Below are 25,993 nucleotides of genomic sequence, written 5' to 3'. Positions count from 1 at the left end.
TATATTTTTACTCATATGAAATGTACGCCGCTCAGAATATAACGCCAACAGTTTTGGATGCCATGAACGGAAATGTTTCCGAATGGTATAACGAATGCGACAATGCCATTAGAAGGTCAGAAATAGTTCCTGGAACTTACGAATATACAACTGCTGTTTCTTATGGAAACGTAGGTGAGTTTGGAGAAGGTTCTTCAACAACAGTAGATATTGCTTGCGACAGGTTTCATATAATTTCTATTGACAACTCTTTCTTATACGTGGAACAAGACATTGAAATAAAACCTTCTGCCAAGTTGTCTGACAAGAAAGGTTGCAATGGAATTTTCTATGTCGGATACCAATATGCTCCAGAAGTTTTCATGGGATATAAGATATATTCTAACTCTGACTTAGTTCAAACAGTAACATGGGCAAACTATGAATGGTTCGCTTTGAGAAACTCAGTACAACCACAAGCTAGAGAACAAACAGACCAGTATGCAACTATTGAGAAAATAAGAAGACTTGACCCTAACGTTCCAGGAGTTTATGTTAACCTTTCTGGACAAACTGCAGCAGCAGTAACCAAAGTAAAACTGAAACTTAGAGTTCCTTTGTCATCTTTCCTCATCTTCAGGTTTTTAAGATACTTGCCAAACTGGGCAGGAAAAATTTCTATCGAACTTACTCCAAGCAAAAATAACTTAGTCATTGCACCAACACAAGACCCATTCACTCTTACAGAAGTAGTGGGAACAAATAAAATGTCATTCGCCGACTTTTGCAAAAACAAAGTTGACTTAGACTTTGGTTTCTCAAACCTCAACACTGAAGTAAACTATTATTTCAATGCTGCTGGAGATGCTTGGGACCCAGTTAAGTTCACATGCGAAAAATTTGAATGCAAGAGAATAGAAAGCAGACTTGCAGTCTATATGTTGGACCCAGATATTTCAAATGCTTTAGCTGCCAAATATATTGCAGTTCCACTTATGTTCCCTATACACCAAATATCTGTCAAAGACTTTGCAGGTGAAGTTGGAAACCAAAGTGCTGACCCAGGTGCAAGAACAGATATTGCTTTAACAACTGCAATGAAACATGCAGATACTATGTTTGTACTGTTCAGACGAACTATAAATGACTATTCTTGCTTCTACAACCCTGGTATTAAATACCATATAAACATAGATGGCAAATACTATCCAAGAGAAGAATATTCTACAGTTGAGGATATGAGGTCATACAACTTGACATTAGATGCTATGAACTTTAACAACAACTTCACAACAACATTAACCCTGAAATGCAAAGTTCTATTATGCCATATGTGAAAGTATGGACTCATACAGGAGGTCAAAAAACTCAATATACAAATGGAGACCGTTCAAACTTTTGGCTTGGCATTCCATTTGCTGACTCAGAAGACTTTATGGGTGGTATTTCAACTGTTGGTACAGTTCAAATACAATATACTGGTGACAGAGACGGTCCAGATGAATTGAAAGCAAAGAAGTTTACAAAACCAATAGCACTTTTCACGGAAGATGCTCTTTTGAAGATTCGTTCGATGAAACCTGCTGGGGCTCCTCAGATTGGCATAACGACAGCTTCCATCGAGCAGATTTTGGCAGCAGGTCAGTAAGTTGTTCTTGAACTGACTTCTCTCCGTCAAATATTGACAGTACGCCAGTTTTGACATAGTATTGTATTATAAACTTACCTTTAGAAATATCGGTCAGTTTTGTTGTTATATTTTTGTCTGCTTCAAGAACTTTCACCATTTCAGTTATACCAACTTTCTTTGCTTTATGAAAATATTTTGGTTCAGCAAATATTGCTATTCTATAACATTTACCATTGTTTGTATAAAGAACTATTCTGTCAATGTATTTGTATTGTTTGTGTGTGTAAACTTTGTTCTGCTTCAATTCGAAGAGATACTCGAATACGTCCATCTTTTTATTCTAAGTAAAATGTCATTTCCGAAAAATAGAAGCGTAAGTGTTTCAAAAGGTTTAATGGCGGTGGCAGATGTGAAGTTAAATTCACCAACTCAAACAAACAGTCAAAGTGTTGTTGTCAATGTCAAAGAAAGAGATGTTGAAGTGGGGAAACCATACGAAGACGAAGATGGTATAACAATAGTTCCTGTAAAAGAACAACCAACATACCCTGAAGTTAGCAGAGACTTAAGTTCTGTTGCAGATATTCGAAACGACTACCAACAACTTAAAGACAAACTTAAAACTCAGGAGAAGATTTGTCAAGCTTTGGGTATAATGTTAAACTTGGTCGAACACAACCCTGTAAAAGTGAACTCATATGTCATGCACCTCATGAAATTTTGAAAGAACTATTGAAACTTTTGACAGAGGCAGACGATATAAACATCAAAGAAATAGAACCCGACATTGCTTGCTGTGGTGTTTCATATAATGTCATTGACAAGATATACGTTATGAAAGGAGGTGAAACGTTGAACTTAAAATATAGTTTCCCAGACGTCATAAAAATATTTGACGACCACAACATTTCATTAAAATTTACTTGCTAAGTAAATGGCAGAAGACATAGTGGTTTATACTATTACGACTAAAAACCCTGAGTCATATAATTCTATAACAACAAACTTACAAAGTCCTCAAGGACGATATTGTAAACTGACCTTAAACACGATGACGACTAAAGCCTGTTTTGCTCTTTTGACACCAGAAGACTTTGTTGTTGTGAATGGTAAAAAATACTTCTTTGAAGATACTTACTCAGATATACCACCAACAGGTTTTGTTGACTTATTTAATACTTTAAGGACGGATGTAACATGTGCTGCAACTAGAGCAGGTTTCATTATGTTTGGATGTCCGACTGAGTTTACTATAAACGATATGAGCTATAATACAAAACTTATATCTGGTTTTTACTACCAACAGTTTCCTATAACAGGAAAAGGTGTCATACAAGGTTTGTCTGTTCCATTGACTTTAAGTACACCTATTTTATATATTGTTTCAAACTTAGGTTCAAAGTGCTATTCGAATGTCGACAGAAACTACTATGACCAAAAGATACTCATGCGTATAAACAACACTTTCTCTGCTGGTTTGCCTATTGTTCATTCGAATGCAGAGTTTTCAGCTTTAGTAAACTCAAACACTTTAGCAAACATAAACTTAACCTTAGTTGACGCAAACTTTGTTCCTGTAAAACTTTTATGTCCTATGTATTTGTCAATGACGGCAGAAAGTTTCGAATTGGAAGATGCAACTGGTGAAAGTATTGTACTACAAGAACAACTTCAACAACAAATAGCTCAAGAACAACAAATGCAACAAATGCAACAAATGGAACAAATGCAACAACAAAGTCAAGAATAAAAAAAATATTTTTTTTTATTTTTATAAAAATGTACAGAATAGACGTTTCAGATTTTTATGACTTCCAAGCGTTCAGAAATATGTGTCCATTTAGAGACTATAACAAAGCAGTCGAGAATTTGAAACGTTTAGTCATTTATGTCGACTCTGCCCCAGAATGTTATGTCATGAAAGAATGGGATGTTGTCTTTAACAAACCAAGAGCAACAATAGTTTCAGAACAAGAATGTAGACAGAAACTTAAGAAAATAAAAGTCGTACAAGTTGGTATGAAGATGTTAGATGCTTGGGATATCTTATTGTCAAAGTTAGAAGATTTTTCAGTTCGTGGTATAAAGTTCTATACACCATCTCCAAACTTCTATTCTATCTTCACTGGATATAAATACGAACAAGTAGAATGGAAAGAAAATGTTATAGAAGCTTGGTTAGACCATGTCAAAGAAATTATATGCAATGGAAACGAAAGAGTCTATGAGTATATCTTATGTTGGTTTGCAAACATCTTACAACATCCAAGTGCTAAAAATGAAACTGCTCTCATCATAATTGGAAAACAAGGAACAGGTAAGAACACTTTCTTTACAGATATCTTATGCAAACTGTTAGAGGGCTATTCGAACCCGAATATGACAAACTTAGAAAACATCTGCGGTAAATTTAACTCTTCAATAGAGAATATGAAACTTATAGTATGTAACGAACTTCAAAGTATAGATACAACAAAGGTTTTAAACTCAGATGCTTTGAAGAGTCTTATAACAGACAAAGTTGGAGTTGTTGAAAGAAAGTATAGAGACCAAAGAGTTTGTGAAAATGTTGCAAACTTCGTCATGGTTTCAAACAATGTTGTTCCGATGAAGTTAGAAAGTTCTGACAGAAGATATGTAGTTGTCAGAACGTCAGATTCTCATATGCAAGATACAGAATATTTTGACGACTTAGCAGAAACTTTGACACCTAACTTTTACAACCACTTGTTCTCATATTTCATGACATTAGATATTTCAAAGTTCAATCCAAGACAAATTCCACATACCGAAGAAGACAAACATTGTTAGAAGCAAACAAGAGTGTATATGAACTGTTCATAGATGAGACTAACTTTGAGTGTTTAGATGAAAGGTCATTGTACGATTCATATAAACAATATTGTCAAGAGTATGGTTATATGGCAGCTTCTAAACGTACATTCTTGGCAAATGTCAAAAATCTTTTAGACATACAGAACGGCGTATATACAAAGAAAAATTTTTATGAGTAAATTTAAAAAAAATATTTTTTTATCCGATAGAAAAGATGACGAAATATATTTCAGTCAACAAGTACATGACAGAAGTCAAAGAAGAACTAGACCCATTCGCTTATTTGAATGTTTACTTCTACCATTTTGAAAAGTCTACATTTGACAAAGTTTGGAACATCGAACCAGTTAAGTTTGCTATTGTGACTAAAAATGGTGCGAAATTTGAAGACTTAGACATAGAAGGTTTGTTAGCAGTCAAAGAAAATTTTGACAGAAGGTTTTCAAACCTTAAAGAAGGCAAAGCATACAAACTTGTTATACCTTATGAACCAAAGAAAGCAGACGACTATGAATATTATGAGTCTAAGATAGTTGAAGTTCAAGGTAAATTGGGTAAAAAGATTTTAGAGTCTAAACCAGTGTTTGCTCCTAAAGAGGAAGAGAACATTGACATTGACCCAGAAATGTTCTAAAAATAAAATTTTATTTTTACATGTCAAATTTCTTTTTCTCTGGCTCTGGCTCTGGCTCTTTCTTCTCTTCTTCTACTTTCTTTTCTTTCTCTCTCTTCTTCTTCTTCTTCTCTGGTGGAGTTATGTCAAATTTGGCGCAACCATATTTATGTAAAAGGTCTTTGTCCTTTAATAGCTCTTCTATTCTGTTTTCTATTTCATCTTCAAGAACAGCGCATGTGTCTTCTTTGCATTCTAAGAACTTTTGTTGGACTTCATCTTTCCAATCGGCGTCATCTCTGTCAACAAGTCTGTCATTGACAAACTTAAAGACTTCTCTGCTTAATGTTTTATGGTTCTTGTCATATTCCCAGAAACAGAACTTTAGAACAAATTCACCTTTCTTGTTGACACTATGTAAGATTTTATGGTCGACAGATGTTTTGCTGTCGAAAAGTTTGTCTCGAATATAGATAGCGAAATCGCTAGACATTTTCTAAAAGATAAAATTTTTAATTTTTCTAAAAATATGTTAGAAAAAAAGTTTGCTGACATTGACAAGAAATTTGAGAATGTTTTAAACAAGAACAAGAGGAAGTTAGAAAATGCTCAGATAAAGCCTATACATGACAAGTTCTTATTTGCTCAGAATGGTATAACAGGTCTAATTGCACCACCTGGGTCGGGTAAGACTTTCACTTATCTTAAAATGGCTGCACAACAACAAGAACTAGATGAGAAGAACCCATTCTATGAGTTAGTTGTCATTTGTAGTACTTCTGGTCAATTTGACCAAACCGTCAATTCGTTCAAAGATATTATAAAGAAGTCTAAGTTAGTATGTATAAAAGACTCTGAGTTGTTAGATTGGATAAAGAAGTACCAAAGAAGAGTTTTGAAGTACAATGCTATAAATGAGTATGTCAATTCGAAGTTTAAAGACCCAAATGAGGAAATGCAGAGAATATTAGAGAAGAAACACTTCAGAAACAAACAGAAAGAGATAGAATACATTTCGAAGAAATTGCAATCTTACGATTGGAAGACTTACCCTCATAGATGTCTTCTTATCTTAGATGACTTTGCTTCTCATCCTTTGTTAAAGAACAGAGAACAAGACATGTGTCGAATTCTCAAGAAGCTCAGACACTTTAACATTTCAGTTGTCATTTGTGTACAGACAGCCAAGAGTTTAAGTAAGGATGTAAAGAGAATACTTACTGATATCATACTTTTCCCTGGATTGTCCGAAGACGATTTCATGGAACTTATGAAAGAGTCCATGGCAGGTAAGTTTGACAGACATGAACTATGGGAGAAGTACAAAGTCATACAAGACCCTCATACTTCTTTCAGAATTCATATCTACGCAAACAAAGTTCAAATTGTAAAAAGTCAAGCTTGAAAAATAAAGAGTTTTGGCGACCAGGGTTTTTTCACTACTCGCTGTTCTTCATGAAATTTCATACGGAATTCATAAAAATAATGTTATGTTAGAATGTTAGATCTAACATGTTTTCTAACATGTTTTCTAACATGGTCTAAAACATACAAAATTCATGAAATTTCATACGGAATTCAATAAAAATAATGTTTATGTTAGAATGTTAGATCTAACATGTTTTCTAACATGTTTTCTAACATAACTATTTACAAGCGTTTTACATGGTATATGTTGCGATGGTTCATGACTCTAAACAATTTCGTAGCTTCTATTTCTTCTGTCAGTACATCGAATGTTTTAACGATACCGAAAGTTTCTTTATACTTCTTCTTGACGTCAGATAGAAGGAAATCGTCAGCAGTTGGATAGTTTTTGTTCAGAAATGCTAACATGTTCATTTTATCTTCTGCTGGCTTTTCTGCTTCTTTCTTTAAGTCTGCATAGTCGTTTCTCATTCTTTCTATCTCTTTGACTGAGTAGTTATATTTCCTCATTGCTGCTTTACATTTAGAACATTGCGGGTTCATTTTTGCGTTATATTCTGAAACCTTACCTGCTAAAACAACTAAGGCGTCAATTGCTCTCTTCATCTCGAACATAGCGGGTCTTATTTGTTCGTTCCATACCTTACCTCTTCTATCTTTATCTCTTATTTCCCAAACACATTTTGCAACTAATGAAACAAAGTTGTCGTAGGTCTTAAATTCTTCGGATTTGTAAAGGTCAGAGATGTTCTTATATACCATGTCGCAATCTTTGTCCATAACCTTATGGTTGCAATGAAATCCTAGAAACTCATAGTTTACCTTTCGTATGAACTTCTTTATTTCTACTGAGTCAGTAACTTTAACTTCAATTTCGTCGAATTCAGGAATAGTGAGTTTTTGTTGTTGGATTTCAGGCAATTTGGGTAAATGGTCAATAATGTCCTGCATTTCATAAAGATACTGTTCATTTGTTTCATCTTTCGCACTACAGTCTAAATTACTTGTTAAAAGTTCTTGCTTTATCTTCTGGATTTTTGTTTCGAAAGTATATGAAGAAGGAATGAAGTTTTTCATCTCTACCAACATAGATGTTGGATTCATAACTAACGAGTTTGGTGCTGTAGTTGTTTGAACTGTTGTTGTGCCGATTGTTGAAATCATATTTTTTATACAAAATAAAAAAATATTTTTTTAAAAAAACCAACTTTATTTTTTATTTCGGGAAAACTCATGAAAATTCAAGAGTTTTAGACCATGTTAGAAAACGTGTTAGAAAACATGTTAGATCTAACATTCTAACATAAACATTATTTTTGCTGAAAAAGTGTTATTTTTTCATGTCCGAAGACTCGAAGGTGCAACACTTCCAAAATACCGACGAACTCAGAAGAGCAGCATGGCAGTATCTTCTTGACAACTTCTTTGAGTTCTCCAGGCACACCTTGGAAAATGCTGAAGAACTCCGACACAGAGAATTTGGAGAAATTGCACTCCAATACTACCTTGACAAACAAAGGGTAAACAAAGGGTAAAATAAGACTAAAAACTTAACGTTTAAAAAGTGACATTTTTATGAGCTCCGAGTCACCGAGAAAACTTGGTCAGATGTTAGCAGCTTACTTCCCTGAGGAGGATGGAAGCGTTACATACGTAAGGTTCAAAAACAACGAACCTGGAATTGCGTACCAAATTCGCAATTACATGACCATGGAAGAGTACGAAAGGTTTCTACAAGAGAAACCAGCTCTAAACAACTCAGAAAAGAAAGAATAAAAAGTTTAACTCGTAATTGTTTATTTTTTTACTTGTATGGGCAAGCTGCAAGAATGAAGTCGACTATCTCGGTCTTTGTCTTGACCAGTTGGACTGCTCTTGCGAGTACGTCTGTTTTACGGTCTCCAGCTGGTGTCTGACCTTCGTAATTGCGCATGTTCTTGAGAGCTCCAGTTGTAAATGGTTGTAGGATGAAGAGTCTCTCAGACTGCTTGAGGTAGTCTTCACGGTCACGAACCGAATCTGTGGTACGAGTCGAATCGGTCGATTTGAGGGAAGAGAGTGAGAGCCTGTCTTCTTCCATAGGGGCTGTGGCATACTCTTTGCGTAAACGGTTCAGACCTTCTTCGAACTCTTGGTCTCTCTTGGACTGAGATTGGAATTTGAATTGGGGTGGAGGGTTTGACATGAACATCCAAGGGTTAGGGAAGTAAGGCATGGGTTGAGGAGGGTAGTTTGGAAAGCCTTGTGGTGGGTAGTTTGGAAAGCCTTGTGGTGGGTAGTAACCTTGAGGTGGAAATTGGTAGTAATTCGGAGGTCCTTGTTGGAACTGAGGTTGCTGTGGGGAGCCTTGTGGAGGTGGAACCTGTTGTGGTGCTGGAGCATGCTGTTCTTCTGGCTGTGGAACGGGTTCAGTAGGTGGGACGTCGGACATTCGTTTGTGTCTTAACCGTCTTTGTTCTGAAACAATATAATATTGTCTTGAAAAAGTACAATATTGTCTTGAAAAAGTACAATATTGTCTTGAAAAAGTACAACATTGTCTTGAAAAAGTACAACATTGTCTTGAAAAAGTACAACATTGTTCTGAAAAAGTACAACATTGTTCTGAAAAAGTACAACATTGTTCTGAAAAAGTTCAAGACTTGTTCTGAAAAAGTACAGCCGTACTCAAATTTGAGAGACATTGTACTGAATTTATACAACATTGTTCTGAAAAAGTACAACATTGTCTTGAAAAAGTACAACATTGTCTTGAAAAAGTACAACATTGTCTTGAAAAAGTACAACATTGTCTTGAAAAAGTACAATATTGTACTGACTCAGTATGGAGCTTGACCCCTTAGACGAAGCAATTTATCTAATTGAGGTAAATGAAACCGTGAAGGAATATCTCAGCAAGTGCAAACCAAGCAAGTCCATTGGCTTCTGGTTGTCCAAGAATAGTGTCTTAAAGTTGGAAATTGAAACAGGTGTTGCAATTCAAGTTCCAGAAGGCACTGCATTCGATGATATTAAGGATGTGAAGAAAGAAGCCCTCTTGAAGTTCTTCATGAAACGTCCTTGGATACTACTTCCATATCGTGAGAGCCCAATTCCACGAATTACACAAATTCTCAGAGCACTACTTCTACTACTCTGGACAGCCGTTCTTCATAACCTCAGAAGGCGACATCCAACCAATTCAGTAAACATCTCATTTTAACTTCACTTTTTTTATGTTTTTACTCACACTCGTACTCAACAGGTTTGTGTACAACTATTTCAACTGTGAACCTTGTATTGACCGGTCTTCCTGCAAATGCAAGTTCGGTCAATACACAATTTATGGTGGCAAGAAAGACAGTGGGGAATGTTATTCTGACATCTGTTGTTGCGCTCGAGAGAGAATTGAAATTCCAGACCCAACTCCAACAAAACTCTCAAGTTGCCGAAGACTCATGTGAAGAAGAAGCCTTCTGGTAAGTTTCTTATAGCCATATACATGGCACGCTTTGAGTAAAAACATTTTTTTCATTTTTTGAATGAAGCAAGTTAAATTCGTCCCACACCAAACTCAATGGACCGATGAAGAGTTTCAAGCTATGGTTGAAGGTGTTGAGAACGACATAGACGGCGAACTTGAAGGAGCTCAAACCACAATTGCAACCAAAATTGCAGAAGTCAAGGAACAAATAGCTCCACTTAAAGCTACCAAAGCTACTCTTGACCTCATGGATACTTACCGTTTAGAAGTAAAGAGTGGAATAAGACAATTAAAATTAAAACTTCTAAACTACGAAGCTATACTCCAAAAGTTAGCAGAAATGAGAAGACTTTACCAGAGCTACTTACATGTAAGGGACTTACCTTCAAGCAGTCCGACCAAAGATGAATTTTCTGACATTGTCCCAATTTTGTCCGAAAGTCAGCTCAGATGTTTTGAACTGCTCCCAACATATCCAGAATATGAACGTTTGCCTGAACTCTTCCGCAATCTCAAAAAACGTTTTTTGGTTCTCATGTTCGAAACTTTTATCGGAAGAGACAACAAACGTTCAGAAGAAGAACAAGATATTATTTTAAACTTGTTGTATGACTTAACCGTCATAACAAGCTTTTTGAAGTAAAACCGTCATTCTCAAACCACTTCATTTTTTCGATGTCCGAACAAGCACCGAAGCCGAACACAATGGAAGATGTCCTTTCAATGTTGCCAGACAAGCGCCCAGTTCAAATTCAAATTTTGAATTTGAAAGCTCATCTGACAAACACCGTTAAGACTCTCCAAAGTAGTCTTATGGAAGAGATGAAGGGACTTAAAGGTGAGTTCTCATGAACCAAGCTTCCAATGAGAAAGTCCTGAACGATTTGACGGAAACCTTGCGCATTTACGCGAGAGAGAACCGAGACCTTGCCAGACTCATCTACCGTTTCTTCGAAGAGATAGACGCCATCTGGAAGGTACTCGGAAAGGACAGAACCTCCAACACCGTACTTCGTGAACACAGAATTGCCGAAGGAATTGTCGAGGAAGAAGAGAAACACGAAGAAGAGGAAGAGGAAGAAGAGGAAGAAGAGAAACACGAAGAAGAGGAAGTTTGGGCAACCCTTGTTGCCGATGACACTTACGAAATTTCCCAACCCTACCCATACCAAATCCGCAACAAGGAGACCGGCAAGGTTCTTACCCCAGTTCTCAACAACTTGGGACACTTGAACCTTACCCTTCGGAATTACGGTTCAATCTCCATGGGCAAGCTTGTCGCAATTCAATGGGTTCCAAATCCAAACAAGAGGACGAAGGTCAGACACATTGACGGTGACAAGCTCAACAACCGTAAGGAGAACCTCGAGTGGTTCTAAGAGTAAAAAAATTTTATTTTAGGGGGAAACCCCGAGTAAATTTAAGTTTTTAGTTGCGTAAGCGGCTTAAATTAAGGATAATTTGGACAAGTAGTTCCTGACCTCTGAATTGGACTCTTTCGTCATCCCAGTTGCGTAGGAGGTCGTCCCAGAGGAGTTGGTAGAATTGCCATTCCAAGGACGATTTGTCCTCCCAGGCATTGAGGATGTACTGCTCGTAGAGTCTCATGACCTCTGCCTTGCACCAGACACCCTCTCCCTTGGAACGTAAGGCTTCTTCGAAGTGCTCGAATGCGATTGGCTGCGGGACCATCCGAAATGACACTTTTTGTCCGTTTGGTCAATGTTCGTGTCTCGTGCCATAGTCGACGAAAATACAGACAAACAGGTTATATATGAGTTTGAGACCAAGAATGGTGTAACTCGACCTGTCCGATTCAAATTCGAATAAAAATTTTTTATTTCATGCAATGTTTTATTTCTGTGCCGTCTTCAAGTATGCCCCAGTACTTACGCTTGGAGAGGACATGAACTTCGGTGAAAATTTTGTCCAATTTGAATTGACCCATCTTTTCACCGACCATTCCCATTTCAATGAGTTTGTTATAGCCTTCTTCGTTCGTCATGAGCGCATCGATGTTCTCATAGTAAACCTTCACTTTGGATTTAACTTCGGAGAAGAATTTGTTGTAGTTGTCAAGGACTGCCTTTGCGAACTGAGGGTAAGACCAATGTTCGACAATAGGTTTTACTGTGGTTACTAAGCCACCTTGACCTTGAGTAAATTCGTATTTCAAAACAAAAGGGGAGAACCTTTCAACAAAGTTGTCGACCTTCTCATAGTGTTTACTCTTCATCTTTTGAGGTTTCTTAATGGAATATCCCCATGTCGAATTCATAAGCAATTTGAGTGTCATTGCAAGTTTGGGGTTTGAAGCTTTCCTAATATCATACAGTTGTTGTATGACTTTTCCAACTGTATAGTTCCTTCCTGGGAACTCACCGTCTTCGTTTGGAATTCCAGTCGGGATATATTGGACGAACCTCATGTACGCAGCGTTAAGGTCGACATAGTATATCTTTTCATCTGAGTCGAACTTGTCGCAACCAATGGGTCCAGTTCGTGGAAATTCAAGTGAGTCTCTTATCTTCTGAGAAACTTCGCCTGCTATCTCATAAACATCGTCGAAGCAACCTGTTTCATATAAAACCTTCTGACCTAACTCAGATGCTCTCCAATACAATTTGACGTCAATTGGATGTCTCAATGGAAGTTTGTTTATAGCATCTTGAAGTTCTTGCAACCTCATTGGAAGTTCTTCTGGTTCAGGTTGGTATCCGAACAATCCAACTCCTTTTGGAACTGTGTACTTCTTTTGTGCTAGAACTTTGTCTGGAACAACTTTTGGTCTTGCTAACAATGAAAAGTTTGTTTCGTCTTTTGGTACAAAAGTTTCTGTCAGCTTGTCATCTGGAATTGGTTCCAACAAACCTTTCTCGAAAAGAATGTTTACAGCTCTGACAATGTTGCACTTGCCTTTTCCGAACAATGGGTTTGTAAGACTTTCGTTCAACATGAAGTGGTTGTGGACAATTACAATCTTCAACCATGGTAAGTCTTTGTCAACAACATAGTCGTCATGTGAAGAACCTTTAGCTGTAGGTATGTTGACTCGGATATTGACATTTGCCAACGGTGCAACTTTTGCCAATTGACCTCTGAGAATGTACCTTGTCTTCACACATGACTCAAGATACTTCATCTTCTCATCTGTAACAAGACCAGAGTTCCTGAGACATGTAAGAATACAAGGTTCATTGACAATTGTTTCAATTGAATTGTAAATTCCATACCTTGTCAAGTCAATGTCAGACTTATTTATGAACGGGAAGTATCCAGCATGTTGTCTGACTGCTTGAGGGTTAGGTTGGTACCATTCAAATTTTACACTTGCAATTCCTTCAATTGCATTCAAAATGTCTGAGTCGGAGTCAACCATTTGTTCTCTCTTTGTAGTCTTGAAAGCGTCAAGAAGCATTGCAGCTGTTGTGACATTGCCATGTGCAGTATATATGACCGTCCAAATCTGTTACGGTTAGTCTGAGATTGTATCCTTTCTTATTTCCGTCTTGTATGGCAGCAAGTACTCCCATGAAGCCTTCTTTGTTCTTTCCTTCGTCAAAGTTTACTGTAAAGGTTCGACCAGATGTAATTTGACTTCTAACTTCACGGTACTTTTCATATGCATATCTTGTTCTTTCCATGGGAGCATGTTTGTCTTCACCTTTTCCTTTTTTCCTTCTCAAAGGATGCAATTGTTCGTCGTGTTTCCAGTAGAATCTGGCAAAGCCGTCGTGTCCTTCAACTTGAGGTTCAGAAACATCGAAAGGCATGTCCATAAGACGTTCTTCTTCTAACCTCTCTAGTCTGTTTGGATAATTGGCGCGCGCTGTTTCCAAGTCCATTTCATAGCGAAGACCAGACAGTTTGTCATAGACTTTTATGGGTCTTCCCTTCCTATATTTAAAATTCTTCGAAACTTTCCAACCATATCTTTCTAACTCTGCTTTTATTCTAGCAGACTTTCTATCCATTCTATATGGGGGCATTTTTATAAAAAAAAAAAATGTTTTTTTTCTTTACTTTACGTAACCACCGGCTGCCATAAGTCTTTGACGCCAACCCATACCAGCTAATGAAGGTTGACTAACCTTTGGTTTTGGTTTATCTTCAGTTTTTGGCTTCCCTTCTTCTATCGGTTTTTCGTCACTTTTCGGTTCCTCTGACTTTACCTCACTTGCAGGTATGGTTGTGTCGTCAACATCTTCATAAATATCATATGCCATTTGTTTTTGTTTTCCTTTCAACTTTTTGTGTTTGTTGTAAAGTTTAGAATATTTCGACTCTAAGTCAATGAGATGTTCTATAATGAACTGTTGGTCAGTGAAGTAAACTTTTCCATCTGTTGTCTCGAAAGCTCCTTCAGACTTCAATATTTTATTTGTGAGAGTCTGTTTCTTTTTTGAGATACTAGCCGTTCCATTTCTATGAAAAGTGACTTTGTAGTTAGGGTTTGTATTTCCAGACCTGGCACTTTCTATTATTGAATTTTTCTCTTCATCTGTAAGTTCTTTGACAGGTTTTGACAATGGTTCTGAACTTTTTGTTTGTGGTGTCAAATCTACCGTTTCAACTTCTTCGGTCATTTCATCTCAGTAAAAAATTTTAGTTTGGTTTGTTTTCAACTGGTTGTTTAGGTTTTTTAAGTCGGTCTAAAACTTCTTGAGGTATAGGAAGAACTTGACAAACACGTGGTTGTGTAACTGCTGGAAGCCGACAAATCCATCTTGAGCCCATTTGTCTCAATGCTGTATTGTTCATTTCATCTCAGTAAAAAAATTTACATTCCCCACGTTTGAGGCGGTTGCGGTTGGTTGTTGTTTACCCACTGTTGTGCATGGTTATATCCTCTGTTAAAGAATCTTTCACCTTGGTCCATGTAGTGCCCTGCTTGGTTATAGTAGTCATTTGCTTTGTTATAGTAGTTTCCTGCTTGTCTTCCTACATTGTCCATCCATCCTTGAACTTTTCCTCTTGTTTCAGGATTTGGAATAAGATTTGCTGCATCTCGTGCTACATCCCAACCTTTCTGTACAGTTTGTATAATAGGTTGTGCTTTCTCTTTAAGTATACCTAATGTACTCAAAATCTTCCTTCCAATTCCAAATGCACCTCTGGCTATTGTTCCCACTGCGGGCAAAAATCTGGATGCAACTCCTGCTAATGCGCCAAATAAACCCATTTCTTATAGGGTAAAAAATGACGAATCCAAACAAGGACCCCTATGTTTCTAAGGCAACAAAGAAAGCACTCATGATAAAAATCTTTAGTTCAACACCAAATGCTTGGTTTATGGATATCTTGGAAAACATTCCGAGGTATAGAGAAGATGGACCACCATACTGGCTAATATTTGTCGGTCAAAACACAAGATACTGTGAAGCCATACCATTACAGTCCAAAAATATTTTAGATGTGAAAACTGCTTTGACAATATTTGTTGACAAATACCATCCAACAAAACTGACATCTGACTGTGAACGTTCTTTCAAATCAGACGATATTAAAAACTATCTGCGTTCAAAAAATGTAAACCAATATTTCATTGTCGACCAAAACCATTCTGCTCTTGGTGTCATTGACAGTTGTATAAAAATCTTAAGAGACTTAAATCAACCACAAGGTGGTGAGGTAGATGAAATGTCATATGACGACAAATATAGACACTTCTCCATGGCAAAGATGAGACAAGTTTTAAATATTTACAATAGCCGTAAACAAAAAGGTTTGGGAAACCACTCCCCGAAGAAATGAAAAACAACCCCGACTTAGAGAAAGACTATATATTTAATAGTTTAGTCAAAAGAGACAAACAAGAAAGAATGCCAGGCTTCAAACTTAAGAAAGGTGACAAAGTAAAAATAGAAATACCTAAACGCGACCCATATGAAAATACTATTGACTATGACAACAATGGGAACTCGACAGGTACTCGCATTCGTGTTCGTAAAAATAGAAGAAAGTATACAAGAGAATATTATGAAGTTTTAGGCAAACATGGCAAAATGTACACACTGCAAGCAGAAGATAAAACTACTATTGTCAGACCTCGTTTCAAACTTGTCAAAGTTCAAGGTGGTATACTTTCAAAGACAGTTCCTAACAAATATAAGACAACTCCTGACGAATATGCTAAAGAAGTTGAAAATGACGACTAAGCATTTCTATACCATGCGTAAACTGTCATGTAAGGTGGCATGTAGTCTTTACTCTGTCCCGTTGTTTGCGTATACCCTGAAACGCGATGTGTATGGCTTCCTCCTACCTCAGTGTTACTCCAGTAACAATTTATAGCAAACTTAACGTCCTCTTTAACATCATATCCTTTACCTTTTGTCATTCCTGACCAATCCCAAAATCTATGACTATGCAAACCTGCTTCAGATGTACTTAAATTTATGTAGTGACTGTGCGCAGGTAAATTTGCACCTGAAATCGTTTTACTTCCACCTGTTTCCTTTGAAGAGTTTGCACAATACAAAAACCTGTCGACTATTTGAGTCCAAGTTCCAAAACCAAGTACTACTTCTGGTCTGGTAGAGTTCATTGACGTATAAATAGAGCCTATAGGATATAGTGTTTGAAGTATTTCTGTCTTTAACGTTTGAAGCTCTGTTTTGTCAGCTTTTTTATCTAACTCATCGTTAACATATGTTTTGTCAGCTTTTTTATCTAACTCATCGTTAACATATGTTTTGTCAGCTTTTTTATCATATAAATCTTGAGCAGTGAATTTAACTTTGTTTTCATCCTCCATGACATAGACATTTCTACATTTAATGTCTTTCATCGTTGTTATGTCATCCTCCGATGTTAAACCTTGTGGAAAGTTAGGAGGTTTCCAATTTAATACATCCCCACCAGTTCCATCAGGTTCTTCAACCGTTCCTGCAATATTTTCTATACCAACAGTTGCGAAGAAATCGTGTGTATGTCCAACGTCACTTTTCCTGTTTAAGGTTTCTTGTAAGTTTGTAATATTTGCAATGGTATGTGTATGAGTCTTTTTAGAATATTCTTTGTCAGCTCTTGTCACTTCACTTGACATTTTATTGTCAACATATGTTTTATCTGCTAGTTCAGGATGAGTATGTTCTTTCGTTGCATATGTTGCATCTGCTCTGTCATGTTCTTCTTGAACTTTTTCAATGACATACTCTTTGTCAGCTTTGTTGTCAATATCTGCCTTCAAAAGAAGTTCATCTATAGGTTTCTCGTTTAAAGTTCTTTTTGTTGGATTTATACAAACAGTATGGTTCTTACTGTCTTGAAACAGAAACTCGTCTGTCATTGGGTTTATCGTCAGTTTTAAGTTTCCTTCTTTCAATGACTCAGATATCTTAGAATAGTTTGAAAAGTTTGTTGTGTTCTTATTTAGAGCTTGCATAATGAGTTGTCGGTTGTGTTGTATTTCTCTCATAGACGCTGTTTCTTTCGACATTTTTATTCTAGATAAAATATGCTTCCAATAGAAAAAGAAAATTCAAGAGTTGCTACAACTAAACCATTAGATGAACTTTTTACGAATGTCGGTCAAAAGTTTGAGACAGAGACCGTAAAGCATGAAGGCTATCGTTTTGACTACCCACTTAGATGGCTAAGAGACCCATCTGTCACAAAAGCTATTGGCTTTCGTAGAATGAAGTTTGTGTCTGTAGAAGATAAAAGTTTTCCATTTATTGTAAGGTTTCATATAGATTATATATCTGAAGGGAAACGAAAAATGTGGGAAGAAATTGAGCTAATACAAGTTGACCTTTCATCTTCTCTACAGACTGCGTTAAAAAATATAGAAGATAAAATAAATTCATGTTATGCAAAATATGCTGATGAATATGCAAATACCGAGAGCACACTTTATGTGAGAATTGTATATGACAAACAAAATTCACAAGTGTCATTTCAAATCTACGAAGACAATCCAAAGAAAGACGAACAAATATATACAGAATTCACTGCAATGTCATGGTATTATTTGCAAAGAATGTTAAATCAGAAAGTCGAACTTCCTTTAGCAAATATTTACAGTCGATATGCAAGAGATGAACCATATTTATTTAAAGATGTTTTCGACCCAGCTGCTATTATTGTTCATGCTTCATTTTCTGGCGCCCAAAACTCTTTCTTATGCTTGGCAAATGACTTTTACGAAAAACCTACAAAGTTATACGAACCACCAAGTGGAAGTATTTCAGACTTTCAAGTATGGTTTACTACAGATGGAAGAAAAAGAATAATTCCATTATACCATGCGTTTTACTTAGAACTTAGTTTCATATACAACTACTATCGAACGATAAAAATATAATTTTTTAATACGGTTGAGGTGTTGGATTTGGTTGCCAACTAGACTGTGGTGCAGGTTCAGGCTGTTGTATAACAGGAGCTTGTTCTTCTGGTTCAGGGTCTTTAGGTATAATACCAACAAACTGACCTACTCTTTTACCAATATTTTTGACTCCGTTCCAAATTCCTTTTCCGACAGATTTTATTCCATTCCATATACCTCTTCCAACATTTCGAAAGAAGTTTCCTATTCTTCCAAAGAAACCCATTTTACTATATGTAAAAATCTAATGTCCGCCTAGTCTCTTACGTTTCCTGTTGAGTTCCATAGCATTCTTTAACTGGAGCTCATACATTCTGTTTCTCCTCTGGTAGAAAACATATTCTGGGTCAACTCCTGTGTTCGCGTCATCTGCATAAAGTTGTTTATATCCCACTTCAGGGTTTGTATAAAACTCTTTCCATCTCATATTTGCATACCATGGTGGCAAACCTAACGCAGCGTCATTTGACATGGCAGTTTGCATTTGTACATCTGTTGGCACTTGACCATAGTTTGCCATTGCAGTTTGTATTCTAACTTCATTTGGAATATTCTCTGGGTTTGGTTGTCCAGGTTGCTGTGCATTCGCTAAGTTCTGTGCGTCCATTTAATATTAGATAAAAATATCTCTTACGAGTACATATACTGAACATTTGCAGGCATTGGTTCATCTTCATATTCTCTATATCTTTCTGCCACGTCAAATAAGTAAATGACACAATGGAAAAAACCTAAAACAAGTAGTCCTATTTCAAACCACATTTACTTACTAGTAAAATTTCTTTGTTATGACACTTTCTCCAGTTTATAGGACCTCTCTCATATTCTATCTTATCGTATCTAAACTCATAGTCATGTATGTCCTCTAACCATCTCATGACACTTTCCAAACCACTTTTATCGGATGTAAAGTAAAAGCATGGATGGTTATGTAAAACGTCTAAAGTTTCTAAAGAGTCTCTCAAAGTCCAGTCTACTTGGTATTGAAAATCCCATGTGTTATAGAACGGTGGGTCCACTATAAAGAAAACATTTTCCTTGTCTTTATATTTTTCATACAACTCTGTCCAATGACATCTCACAAACTCTATACCCTCAATATATTTTTCTATGTCCTCTTTGAAAACATTTGTATAGTTAAGATATAAAACTTTTGACATAAGTGTTTCAATGTCATGAACTCTTATAGCACCACTATATAATAGTCTAGCAGATATACTATCCCAGTCTATATATTCTGCTTTTTTCAAAACCTCTCTCACAATATTTTTCTTATCTAATGGTATACGTTCCATCTTACCTATAGGTATCTTTTTTTTAACGCTTTCAATATATTGTTTGTGTCTGGAATATGTTTGAGACGGTCCATATAGTTGTCGAAGTCATTGCATATAATCTTTGAGTCAGGAAATACAGTATGGCACAATGGGATATATAGAAACTTCCACCGAACAAATCTACAAATGTTAGACCATTCGGTAGTTTCTTAAGTTCTCTCAATAGAATATCTTTACATCTACTCTTATTTCCAAAGAAGGGTAACGGTGGTTTTGTAAAATTCATTTTATATACAATAAAAATGTTTTTTTCCTGAAAAGTGACAGAAAAGTGACAAAACATTTACGAAGAAATCTTGACAAATTCAAGAGGGTAGAAAAGAGGTTAGAAAAGAGGTTATATCTAACCTTCTACCCTAAAATATATTTTTATTGAATTCTGAGTAAAATTCTGAGTAAAATGACAGATGTTTATATGACCCTTACTTGTCCGGTTTATAGGACCTCTCTCATATTCTATCTTGTCGTAAATAAAACTCACAGTCATGTATGTCCTCAAAACTTCATTTATACTAAACATCTTCAGGGCTAGAAGGCACGAAGTGCCTGGAAGCCCCACTACCTTTTTTTTTTTTTTTTTTTTATGTTATACATGTGTAAAACCATTTCCACAATTTGATTAATGTTAAATTAAGTTCATAACTATGAAATGACACAATAACAATATATTTGGACAAACATCTCTTCAAAGGCGCATCAGATAAAGGTGATAGGCAAATGATTGAACGTCTTGTAAGAAATTACATATGAAAAAGAAATTTGGAATTAAATTATGTAACAACAAATAAAATGTAATCCATTTATTCTAGTAAAAATCGATATCTTTTCATCATTTACTGATTTGAAAAGTGCCAAAAATGTCTCCAAGTAAAAAACACAAAATTTTTAAAAAATGAGCACAGAAGTTGCTGAAAAAGTCGAAACTACAACAGAAGAAAACAAGCAACCAGAAGAAAAGAAGTTAACAAAGGCAGAAAGAAAGAAATTAAATCGTAAAACAAAGAAACAAAGGATGGAAGAAGCAGCAAATCGTGTTAAAGAACCGTACGTTAGAAACAAGTTCCTCATTGAATACGAAGCAAAGATGAAACAACATCTCAAAGAAATGGAAGAAGAAAAACGCAGAAAAGAACAAGAAGAGATGATTGCTCAAGCTGAAAAGGAAGCAGCAGAAAGAAAACTTGCAAAAGAGAAAGAACTTGCTGATAAAACACTTACTCGTGACGAAGAATCAGGTTTAACCTATAGAGAGATCGTTATTGAAGCAATTGGTGCAAGAATGCAAGAAGATGCACCATTAGTTAGCATGAATGCAATTCTCGCATACTTCTACGACTATTTCAAAGATGGAGATAATAAAAAATTCAAAAATCTCCTTAAATCTACTGTTAAGCAGTTAGTTAAGGAAGGAATCCTCAGAAGCAAGCGTGATTCTTATGGACTTGATCATAAACATCTGGATCTCAAACCAGAATTCTTACCAATTCGTGATTTAATCGTTCGTAACAAACCAGCCGAGACACCAAAGGATGCAACACCAGCTGAGACTAAACTAGCAACTGAGGAACCAGCAAAAGAAGAAACTAAGGAAGAAAAGACAGAAGATAAAAAAGAGGAATGAAATATGTAAAATAATCGAAAACCAATAAAATATTTATATAAAGAGCTATTATTTGAATTACATAACTATAGAATTTTTAACTATATTTGAAATATTAAATATCATCTCAAATTTATTAATGCTAAAACCCGATGATCTTATGAAAATGAGTACTACACAAGCAAACTTAGCTATTGTCTTCAAAAAAATCATGATATTATTAATATTATTTATTTTTTCAATTTTATTTCTAAACTTGAACAAAAACTATTAAACACTCAGGATGTTGTTGGGATGGAATTAATAATGATAGCCAGATGGCCGCTAATTAATATAACTACTCATGTAATTGCAACAAAGACTCTTAAAAAAGTGACAATACTGATTTCACAAAATGAGCAATCCGCCATCAACTTTTCTTCGAAACTATGGTCAACCTGACCAGGAAGCTCCTCCAATTGTAGACTATACGCCTCCAGATGAAGTCTACGCCGAAATCATAAAAGTTCAGAATCGCCTCAAAAATTTGGAAAAAATCATAGATCAAAACCAAGAAAAATCCAAAAAACTTGGTACAGAGTGCGTAAACATCATGGGTGCCGCCGAAATAATAACGTTTGACCTCTTTTTACTCGATTATATTTTCAATTATGGCATCAATGCTAATCCTTTTGTCACATTTGTCGAACAGTGCGATTCCGCTGCCACTAAAACCGAAGTTGAACAACTCGGTGGCCATATAAAATACGTCTACAGATCAATGGAAACAGCTGTTAGCAATATAATGAAAAACGAGATAGAAAGAATTGAGCCAAGGTCTGTCAGACCTCTTTCTCAATACGTTAAACTGAAAGAATTCATGATTGGCGATGAAATTCAAGGAAAACCAGTTACGACGAGATTACCAACAAATGTACCTCAAACACCAACACCTGCAATCAACATTCCTCCTGAATTCGATGAAAGAATCAGAAAAGAACTCGAAGCTGCAGAATTATCTCAAGAAATTTTACACTTACGAGGTGTTGTTGGCGCTCTTTCCCATAAATTGGCGGACATTGATAACATCCGTGCACAAATAAAGGCTCTAAAACCAAAGGTTTCTGATACAAAAACGTTTTCAATTCAAGATTGCCCTCCAGAGTCAATTCTCAACTCTCCTTTCTACAAAGTTGTTGAGCAGAAGTACCATTTCCTCAACATGATTGCAGAAAGCCTTAGAAAACAGACTGCTTTGATTAAAAGTGTCAATGAAGAGCTCGAGAACAGCCAAAACATCTTCCAAAAGATCAAAGTCACCAGTATTAAGATGTACGATAACTTCAGCTATTCAAAAGAAAAATTTGTGAAAAGAATCGACAAATTACAGAACGAAATACTCAATCTCGAGCAGAAATACACTCCTTACATTGAAGCAATCTTCCCCAAGAATGTTTCAGCCAGATTCCAATCGATGGAAGAAGATAATTCAAAAGAATGGGATGAAATCGCCGAATTACTCGACCAAAAGCTAAGTGCAACGACGGAGGGCACATCAGAGAACATAGATCTCTCAAGTGCTGCCGTCATGCTCCCTCAACTTCGCGACATGCGAGATGAAATTTTCCAAAACTGCGTAAAGGCCACAGAGAAAGCCCGTACGTGGTTCTATTCACAACAAGCCAATTTCAGCGCTATTGCAGATAGTACGAAAGCAACAGTTCAAATCGAAGAACTTCAAAATGAATATCGCGAATTACAGAAACTCCAACAGATTTACTTACATTTCGGCGATTCATACCGTTCCTTATCCATCGAAAAGATATGCCAGAACATCATACAAGCCAACCAGCAGCTAATAATTCTCGCGACAAGCTCATTAGACATTCCGGCCGATACTATACAGATTCCGCCTGCGGAAGACGTGGAAGCTGAGTACGCTCAGCTCTGCGCCGAAGAGGCAGCCCTGGACGAGGAAATCGCGAAAATCGATAGCCAAGTCAGGGAAGCGGAAGAGAGGAGGTTCGTCATTGCCAAAGAGAGAGACATGTTCAAGGACATGTTCACTGCGAGAATGGATAGATTCGACGAAAGAGAATACGAGAATGCAAAGAAAATACTCGATTGTCCAGTTTGCAAAGAAGCGAAAAGGAACGTTTACTTGTCGCCGTGCATGCACGCGGTCTGTAGCGACTGCTTGCAGAAATCTGGCGAAGTATGTCCTGTTTGCGGTCACCAGGTCAAAGAAACTCATCCACTTTACTTCCAGATTTGATTTACTTTATATTTAATAAATTCTGTTTATTTTAATAAAAAAAAATACAATTTTATATAAAAATATAACTTTATTTTTATGGTCAAATGAGTGATTTTCAAGTACTTATACTCATATTGACTTGGCCAAAGCACAGTCATTCAAAGATAAAACATAATTTTCAAGATTTTATATCATTCTATTTTATTGGATATCTTATATAATCAAAAGGCGAAACATATATTATTTCTTAAAAGATATATGAGATCTTCTCCTACTTCACTATATTAGTCTGATATTCGGAAATTTTTATTTTGATTTGGCTATTATTTATATTTTGCTTAATAAAATAGACAAATTTTAGATCATGCTAATAAATTCAATATATATGAAGCAATGCTAAGTAAATAATTTTGAGATGATCCTAAAATTCCTTATAACTCATGCATCTATCACTTTAAACAAGTCTTTAGTTTAAAGGATATCTCGACAGAAACTCAATAGACCACTTGAATGTGAAATTGAGATTTGATTTTTCTCATAATTTTATTAAAAATTGATCCAGAATAAATACATATATCCATTTTATAAATCAAGGGGTAAAATGAACATTTTATTTTGATGAATTATGGCTGAGGTGCTTCTTCGACCTCAGCATTTTCTTCTTCACCATCTTCATCATCCTCTTCTTCGTCATCATCATCTTCTCCTTTATGATGATGGTGGTGATGGTGATGATTATGTTTCTTCTTGTAAAGAACAAAGCAAACGATGAATACGACAAGAAGGCATCCAACGATGACAAAGACCATCCAAACTCTGAGAGGACCAACTTTCTTCATGAAGAATCCTTCTGTTTGGTTTGTGGGCTGGCCATCGGTCTGTGCAGTGACATTTTCTGTTGATGCGTGATTTCCATCATTGTTTCCTGTGCTTCCTGTGTTTCCATTATTGTTTCCATTGGAATTTGTGTTACCATCTGGATTGTATGCAACAATGGCCTTGATCTTTTCTGTTGCATATAAAATCATTTCGTAAGGCTTCTTTGAAGTAATCATATACTTCTGGATTGAAACTTTGCCACCCTGCATAGCTGAGTTATCAACATAGCAGTTATTAATGATAACATCAGCCGTTCTTGAATAAATAAGTGGGATGTTAGTGTACTTGTTTCCATAGAAGATAGTGTCCTTTATAGAAATCGGGTTTGATTTCTCACAGACGATTACACCCCATCCATCAATTTGATTGCCAACAAAGTTGCAATGGTTGATGGTAGTGTCTCCTGCAGTGGAAGCGTTGTAAACGACACCACATGAGGAACGGCATTCTTCGAAATTGCACCAATTTACAACTGGTGATGTACTGGAATGATCAAAAATGACATTACCATAAGCATACATTTGGCCTGCCTGATCAGCGTAGTTTCCGGAAACGTTTAAGTTCTCAAGGTATCTTGGGGTCTGCTCTAATCTTAAGTTTCTTGCTCCACCCTTGTTATCGATGAAAGAAGACATGGTTAGGTTGAAATCACCAGTAGTTGCTATTCTTCCCATAACTCCTTGTGCTCCACTACCGGCAAACCCAAATTTTAGCTAAAAGTGACAGGGGAAAAAAACGTTTAGTATTAAAAAAAAAGACCGATGAGAGCTTCGTTCGAAATATAGAGGGAACTGAGAATGCGCAACCATTCTCAGGGAATATTGGATGCTATTCCCGTTCCCTCTGTATGGAAAATTGAGGTTTTCAAAGGGAGTTAAAATAATATCAAATTTATACTAATTTACTTCAAAATACAAAAGTATTTGACAGCTAAAATTAGTTACTTTAGCAAGCCTATCAATACCCTTTTACGATTATTGCTACTTTTTCGAAATAAAAGTAAAAACAAATTTATACTAATTTACTTCAAAATACAAAAGTATTTGACAGCTAAAATTAGTTACTTTAGCAAGCCTATCAATACCCTTTTACGATTATTGCTACTTTTTCGAAATAAAATAAATTTATTATCAAAAACCTTTTTTTTCTTAGTAAAAATAAACGAAATTTTTTACCTTATGAACTTTTGATGGAAATATGCAAATTTAAAATAATAAAGAAAGCCGCGAGCGAAGCGATCGGCTTAGTTCGAAGATTTTGATTCAAATCTTTGCTGATCTGTAATTCGCGGAAGCCGCGAGCGAATCGAGCGGCTTAGGTCTAAGATTTTGATTCAAATCTTTGCTTATATTCCTTAAATTCTTTATGAAACTCGCAACAGTTCCATAAAAAATTTTAAATTCTCAACTGTCGAAATTACCGATCGGTAATCACACCCTTCACGGGTGTGTCACTTTTAGCTAAAATTACCCCTACTCCTCCACTACCTGGCTTATTTCTGGCATCGGCAACTTTATCAAATTTGAGGAAGAACTTTCCTTCAAAAGCAAATGGACCATTTGTTTGTGCGCTGCATTCAACGAACATAGTTGTAATGACTTCAATTTTATTTCCTAATCCGCCATCTATCCATACTGGAGCATATGCGGACCATCCACCAAGGT

The 25,993-nt window shown here is 36.1% G+C and overlaps 16 protein-coding genes and 3 pseudogenes across 19 annotated transcripts, besides 5 other annotated features; 9 read left to right on the top strand and 10 right to left on the bottom strand.

Annotated features, from left to right (window-relative positions):
- Positions 1-362: 362 nt before the first annotated feature.
- Positions 363-1,222, top strand: TVAGG3_0292020 (protein of unknown function, DUF4106 family; the record flags this gene model as incomplete). Its single annotated transcript, XM_051229154.1, has 1 exon — positions 363-1,222. A coding segment is annotated over one exon (860 nt), but the record flags the coding sequence as incomplete, so codon positions are not given.
- Positions 1,223-1,333: 111 nt separating this feature from the next.
- Positions 1,334-20,197: a mobile genetic element.
- On the top strand, positions 2,661-3,878 carry TVAGG3_0292010 (annotated as a pseudogene). Its single transcript has one exon. A coding segment is annotated over exon 1 (1,218 nt).
- On the top strand, positions 4,659-4,919 carry TVAGG3_0292000 (protein of unknown function, DUF4108 family; the record flags this gene model as incomplete). Its single annotated transcript, XM_051229153.1, has 1 exon — positions 4,659-4,919. A coding segment is annotated over one exon (261 nt), but the record flags the coding sequence as incomplete, so codon positions are not given.
- TVAGG3_0291990 (P-loop containing nucleoside triphosphate hydrolases family) lies at positions 5,587-6,118 on the top strand (the record flags this gene model as incomplete). The annotated part of the gene is made up of 1 exon (XM_051229152.1): positions 5,587-6,118. A coding segment is annotated over one exon (532 nt), but the record flags the coding sequence as incomplete, so codon positions are not given.
- Positions 6,708-7,091, bottom strand: TVAGG3_0291980 (organellar and viral DNA polymerase type B; the record flags this gene model as incomplete). The annotated part of the gene is made up of 1 exon (XM_051229151.1): positions 6,708-7,091. The coding sequence occupies one exon, from the start codon at positions 7,089-7,091 to the stop codon at positions 6,708-6,710; it is 384 nt and encodes a 127-aa protein (XP_051098881.1).
- TVAGG3_0291970 (uncharacterized protein) lies at positions 8,061-8,261 on the top strand (the record flags this gene model as incomplete). Its single annotated transcript, XM_051229150.1, has 1 exon — positions 8,061-8,261. One exon carries the CDS (start codon positions 8,061-8,063, stop codon positions 8,259-8,261), a length of 201 nt encoding a protein of 66 aa, XP_051098880.1.
- On the bottom strand, positions 8,290-8,916 carry TVAGG3_0291960 (uncharacterized protein; the record flags this gene model as incomplete). The annotated part of the gene is made up of 1 exon (XM_001282470.2): positions 8,290-8,916. The coding sequence occupies one exon, from the start codon at positions 8,914-8,916 to the stop codon at positions 8,290-8,292; it is 627 nt and encodes a 208-aa protein (XP_001282471.2).
- TVAGG3_0291950 lies at positions 10,067-11,327 on the top strand (annotated as a pseudogene). The gene has a single exon. A coding segment is annotated over exon 1 (1,261 nt).
- TVAGG3_0291940 (uncharacterized protein) lies at positions 11,377-11,640 on the bottom strand (the record flags this gene model as incomplete). Its single annotated transcript, XM_051229149.1, has 1 exon — positions 11,377-11,640. The coding sequence occupies one exon, from the start codon at positions 11,638-11,640 to the stop codon at positions 11,377-11,379; it is 264 nt and encodes an 87-aa protein (XP_051098879.1).
- TVAGG3_0291930 (DNA/RNA polymerases family) lies at positions 11,786-12,376 on the bottom strand (the record flags this gene model as incomplete). Its single annotated transcript, XM_051229148.1, has 1 exon — positions 11,786-12,376. One exon carries the CDS (start codon positions 12,374-12,376, stop codon positions 11,786-11,788), a length of 591 nt encoding a protein of 196 aa, XP_051098878.1.
- On the bottom strand, positions 14,035-14,534 carry TVAGG3_0291920 (uncharacterized protein; the record flags this gene model as incomplete). Its single annotated transcript, XM_051229147.1, has 1 exon — positions 14,035-14,534. A coding segment is annotated over one exon (500 nt), but the record flags the coding sequence as incomplete, so codon positions are not given.
- On the bottom strand, positions 14,554-14,709 carry TVAGG3_0291910 (uncharacterized protein; the record flags this gene model as incomplete). The annotated part of the gene is made up of 1 exon (XM_051229146.1): positions 14,554-14,709. One exon carries the CDS (start codon positions 14,707-14,709, stop codon positions 14,554-14,556), a length of 156 nt encoding a protein of 51 aa, XP_051098876.1.
- TVAGG3_0291900 (uncharacterized protein) lies at positions 14,909-15,130 on the bottom strand (the record flags this gene model as incomplete). The annotated part of the gene is made up of 1 exon (XM_051229145.1): positions 14,909-15,130. A coding segment is annotated over one exon (222 nt), but the record flags the coding sequence as incomplete, so codon positions are not given.
- Positions 15,148-16,106, top strand: TVAGG3_0291890 (annotated as a pseudogene). Its single transcript has one exon. A coding segment is annotated over exon 1 (959 nt).
- TVAGG3_0291880 (phage tail repeat-like family) lies at positions 16,225-17,275 on the bottom strand (the record flags this gene model as incomplete). The annotated part of the gene is made up of 1 exon (XM_051229144.1): positions 16,225-17,275. A coding segment is annotated over one exon (1,051 nt), but the record flags the coding sequence as incomplete, so codon positions are not given.
- TVAGG3_0291870 (uncharacterized protein) lies at positions 17,672-18,256 on the top strand (the record flags this gene model as incomplete). Its single annotated transcript, XM_051229143.1, has 1 exon — positions 17,672-18,256. One exon carries the CDS (start codon positions 17,672-17,674, stop codon positions 18,254-18,256), a length of 585 nt encoding a protein of 194 aa, XP_051098873.1.
- TVAGG3_0291860 (serine threonine-protein phosphatase family) lies at positions 18,261-18,503 on the bottom strand (the record flags this gene model as incomplete). Its single annotated transcript, XM_001583865.1, has 1 exon — positions 18,261-18,503. The coding sequence occupies one exon, from the start codon at positions 18,501-18,503 to the stop codon at positions 18,261-18,263; it is 243 nt and encodes an 80-aa protein (XP_001583915.1).
- TVAGG3_0291850 (uncharacterized protein) lies at positions 18,522-18,884 on the bottom strand (the record flags this gene model as incomplete). Its single annotated transcript, XM_051229142.1, has 1 exon — positions 18,522-18,884. The coding sequence occupies one exon, from the start codon at positions 18,882-18,884 to the stop codon at positions 18,522-18,524; it is 363 nt and encodes a 120-aa protein (XP_051098872.1).
- Positions 20,112-20,197: a terminal%2Cinverted (terminal inverted repeat of Maverick-3 transposon ID:TVAGG3_0291840).
- Positions 20,198-20,483: 286 nt separating this feature from the next.
- Positions 20,484-21,326, top strand: TVAGG3_0291830 (winged helix DNA-binding domain family; the record flags this gene model as incomplete). The annotated part of the gene is made up of 1 exon (XM_051229141.1): positions 20,507-21,235. The coding sequence occupies one exon, from the start codon at positions 20,507-20,509 to the stop codon at positions 21,233-21,235; it is 729 nt and encodes a 242-aa protein (XP_051098871.1).
- Positions 21,327-25,024: 3,698 nt separating this feature from the next.
- Positions 25,025-25,054: a terminal%2Cinverted (terminal inverted repeat of MuDR-3_TvMULE3 transposon ID:TVAGG3_0291820).
- Positions 25,025-25,807: a mobile genetic element.
- Positions 25,778-25,807: a terminal%2Cinverted (terminal inverted repeat of MuDR-3_TvMULE3 transposon ID:TVAGG3_0291820).
- Positions 25,808-25,993: the final 186 nt, after the last annotated feature.

The sequence above is a fragment of the Trichomonas vaginalis genome, chromosome V (genome assembly GCF_026262505.1).
Source record: "Trichomonas vaginalis G3 chromosome V, whole genome shotgun sequence".
Lineage (NCBI taxonomy): Eukaryota > Parabasalia > Trichomonadida > Trichomonadidae > Trichomonas > Trichomonas vaginalis.
The sequence above is the reverse complement of the archived record's forward strand: the minus strand, read 5'-3'. Positions and strand labels throughout refer to the sequence as shown.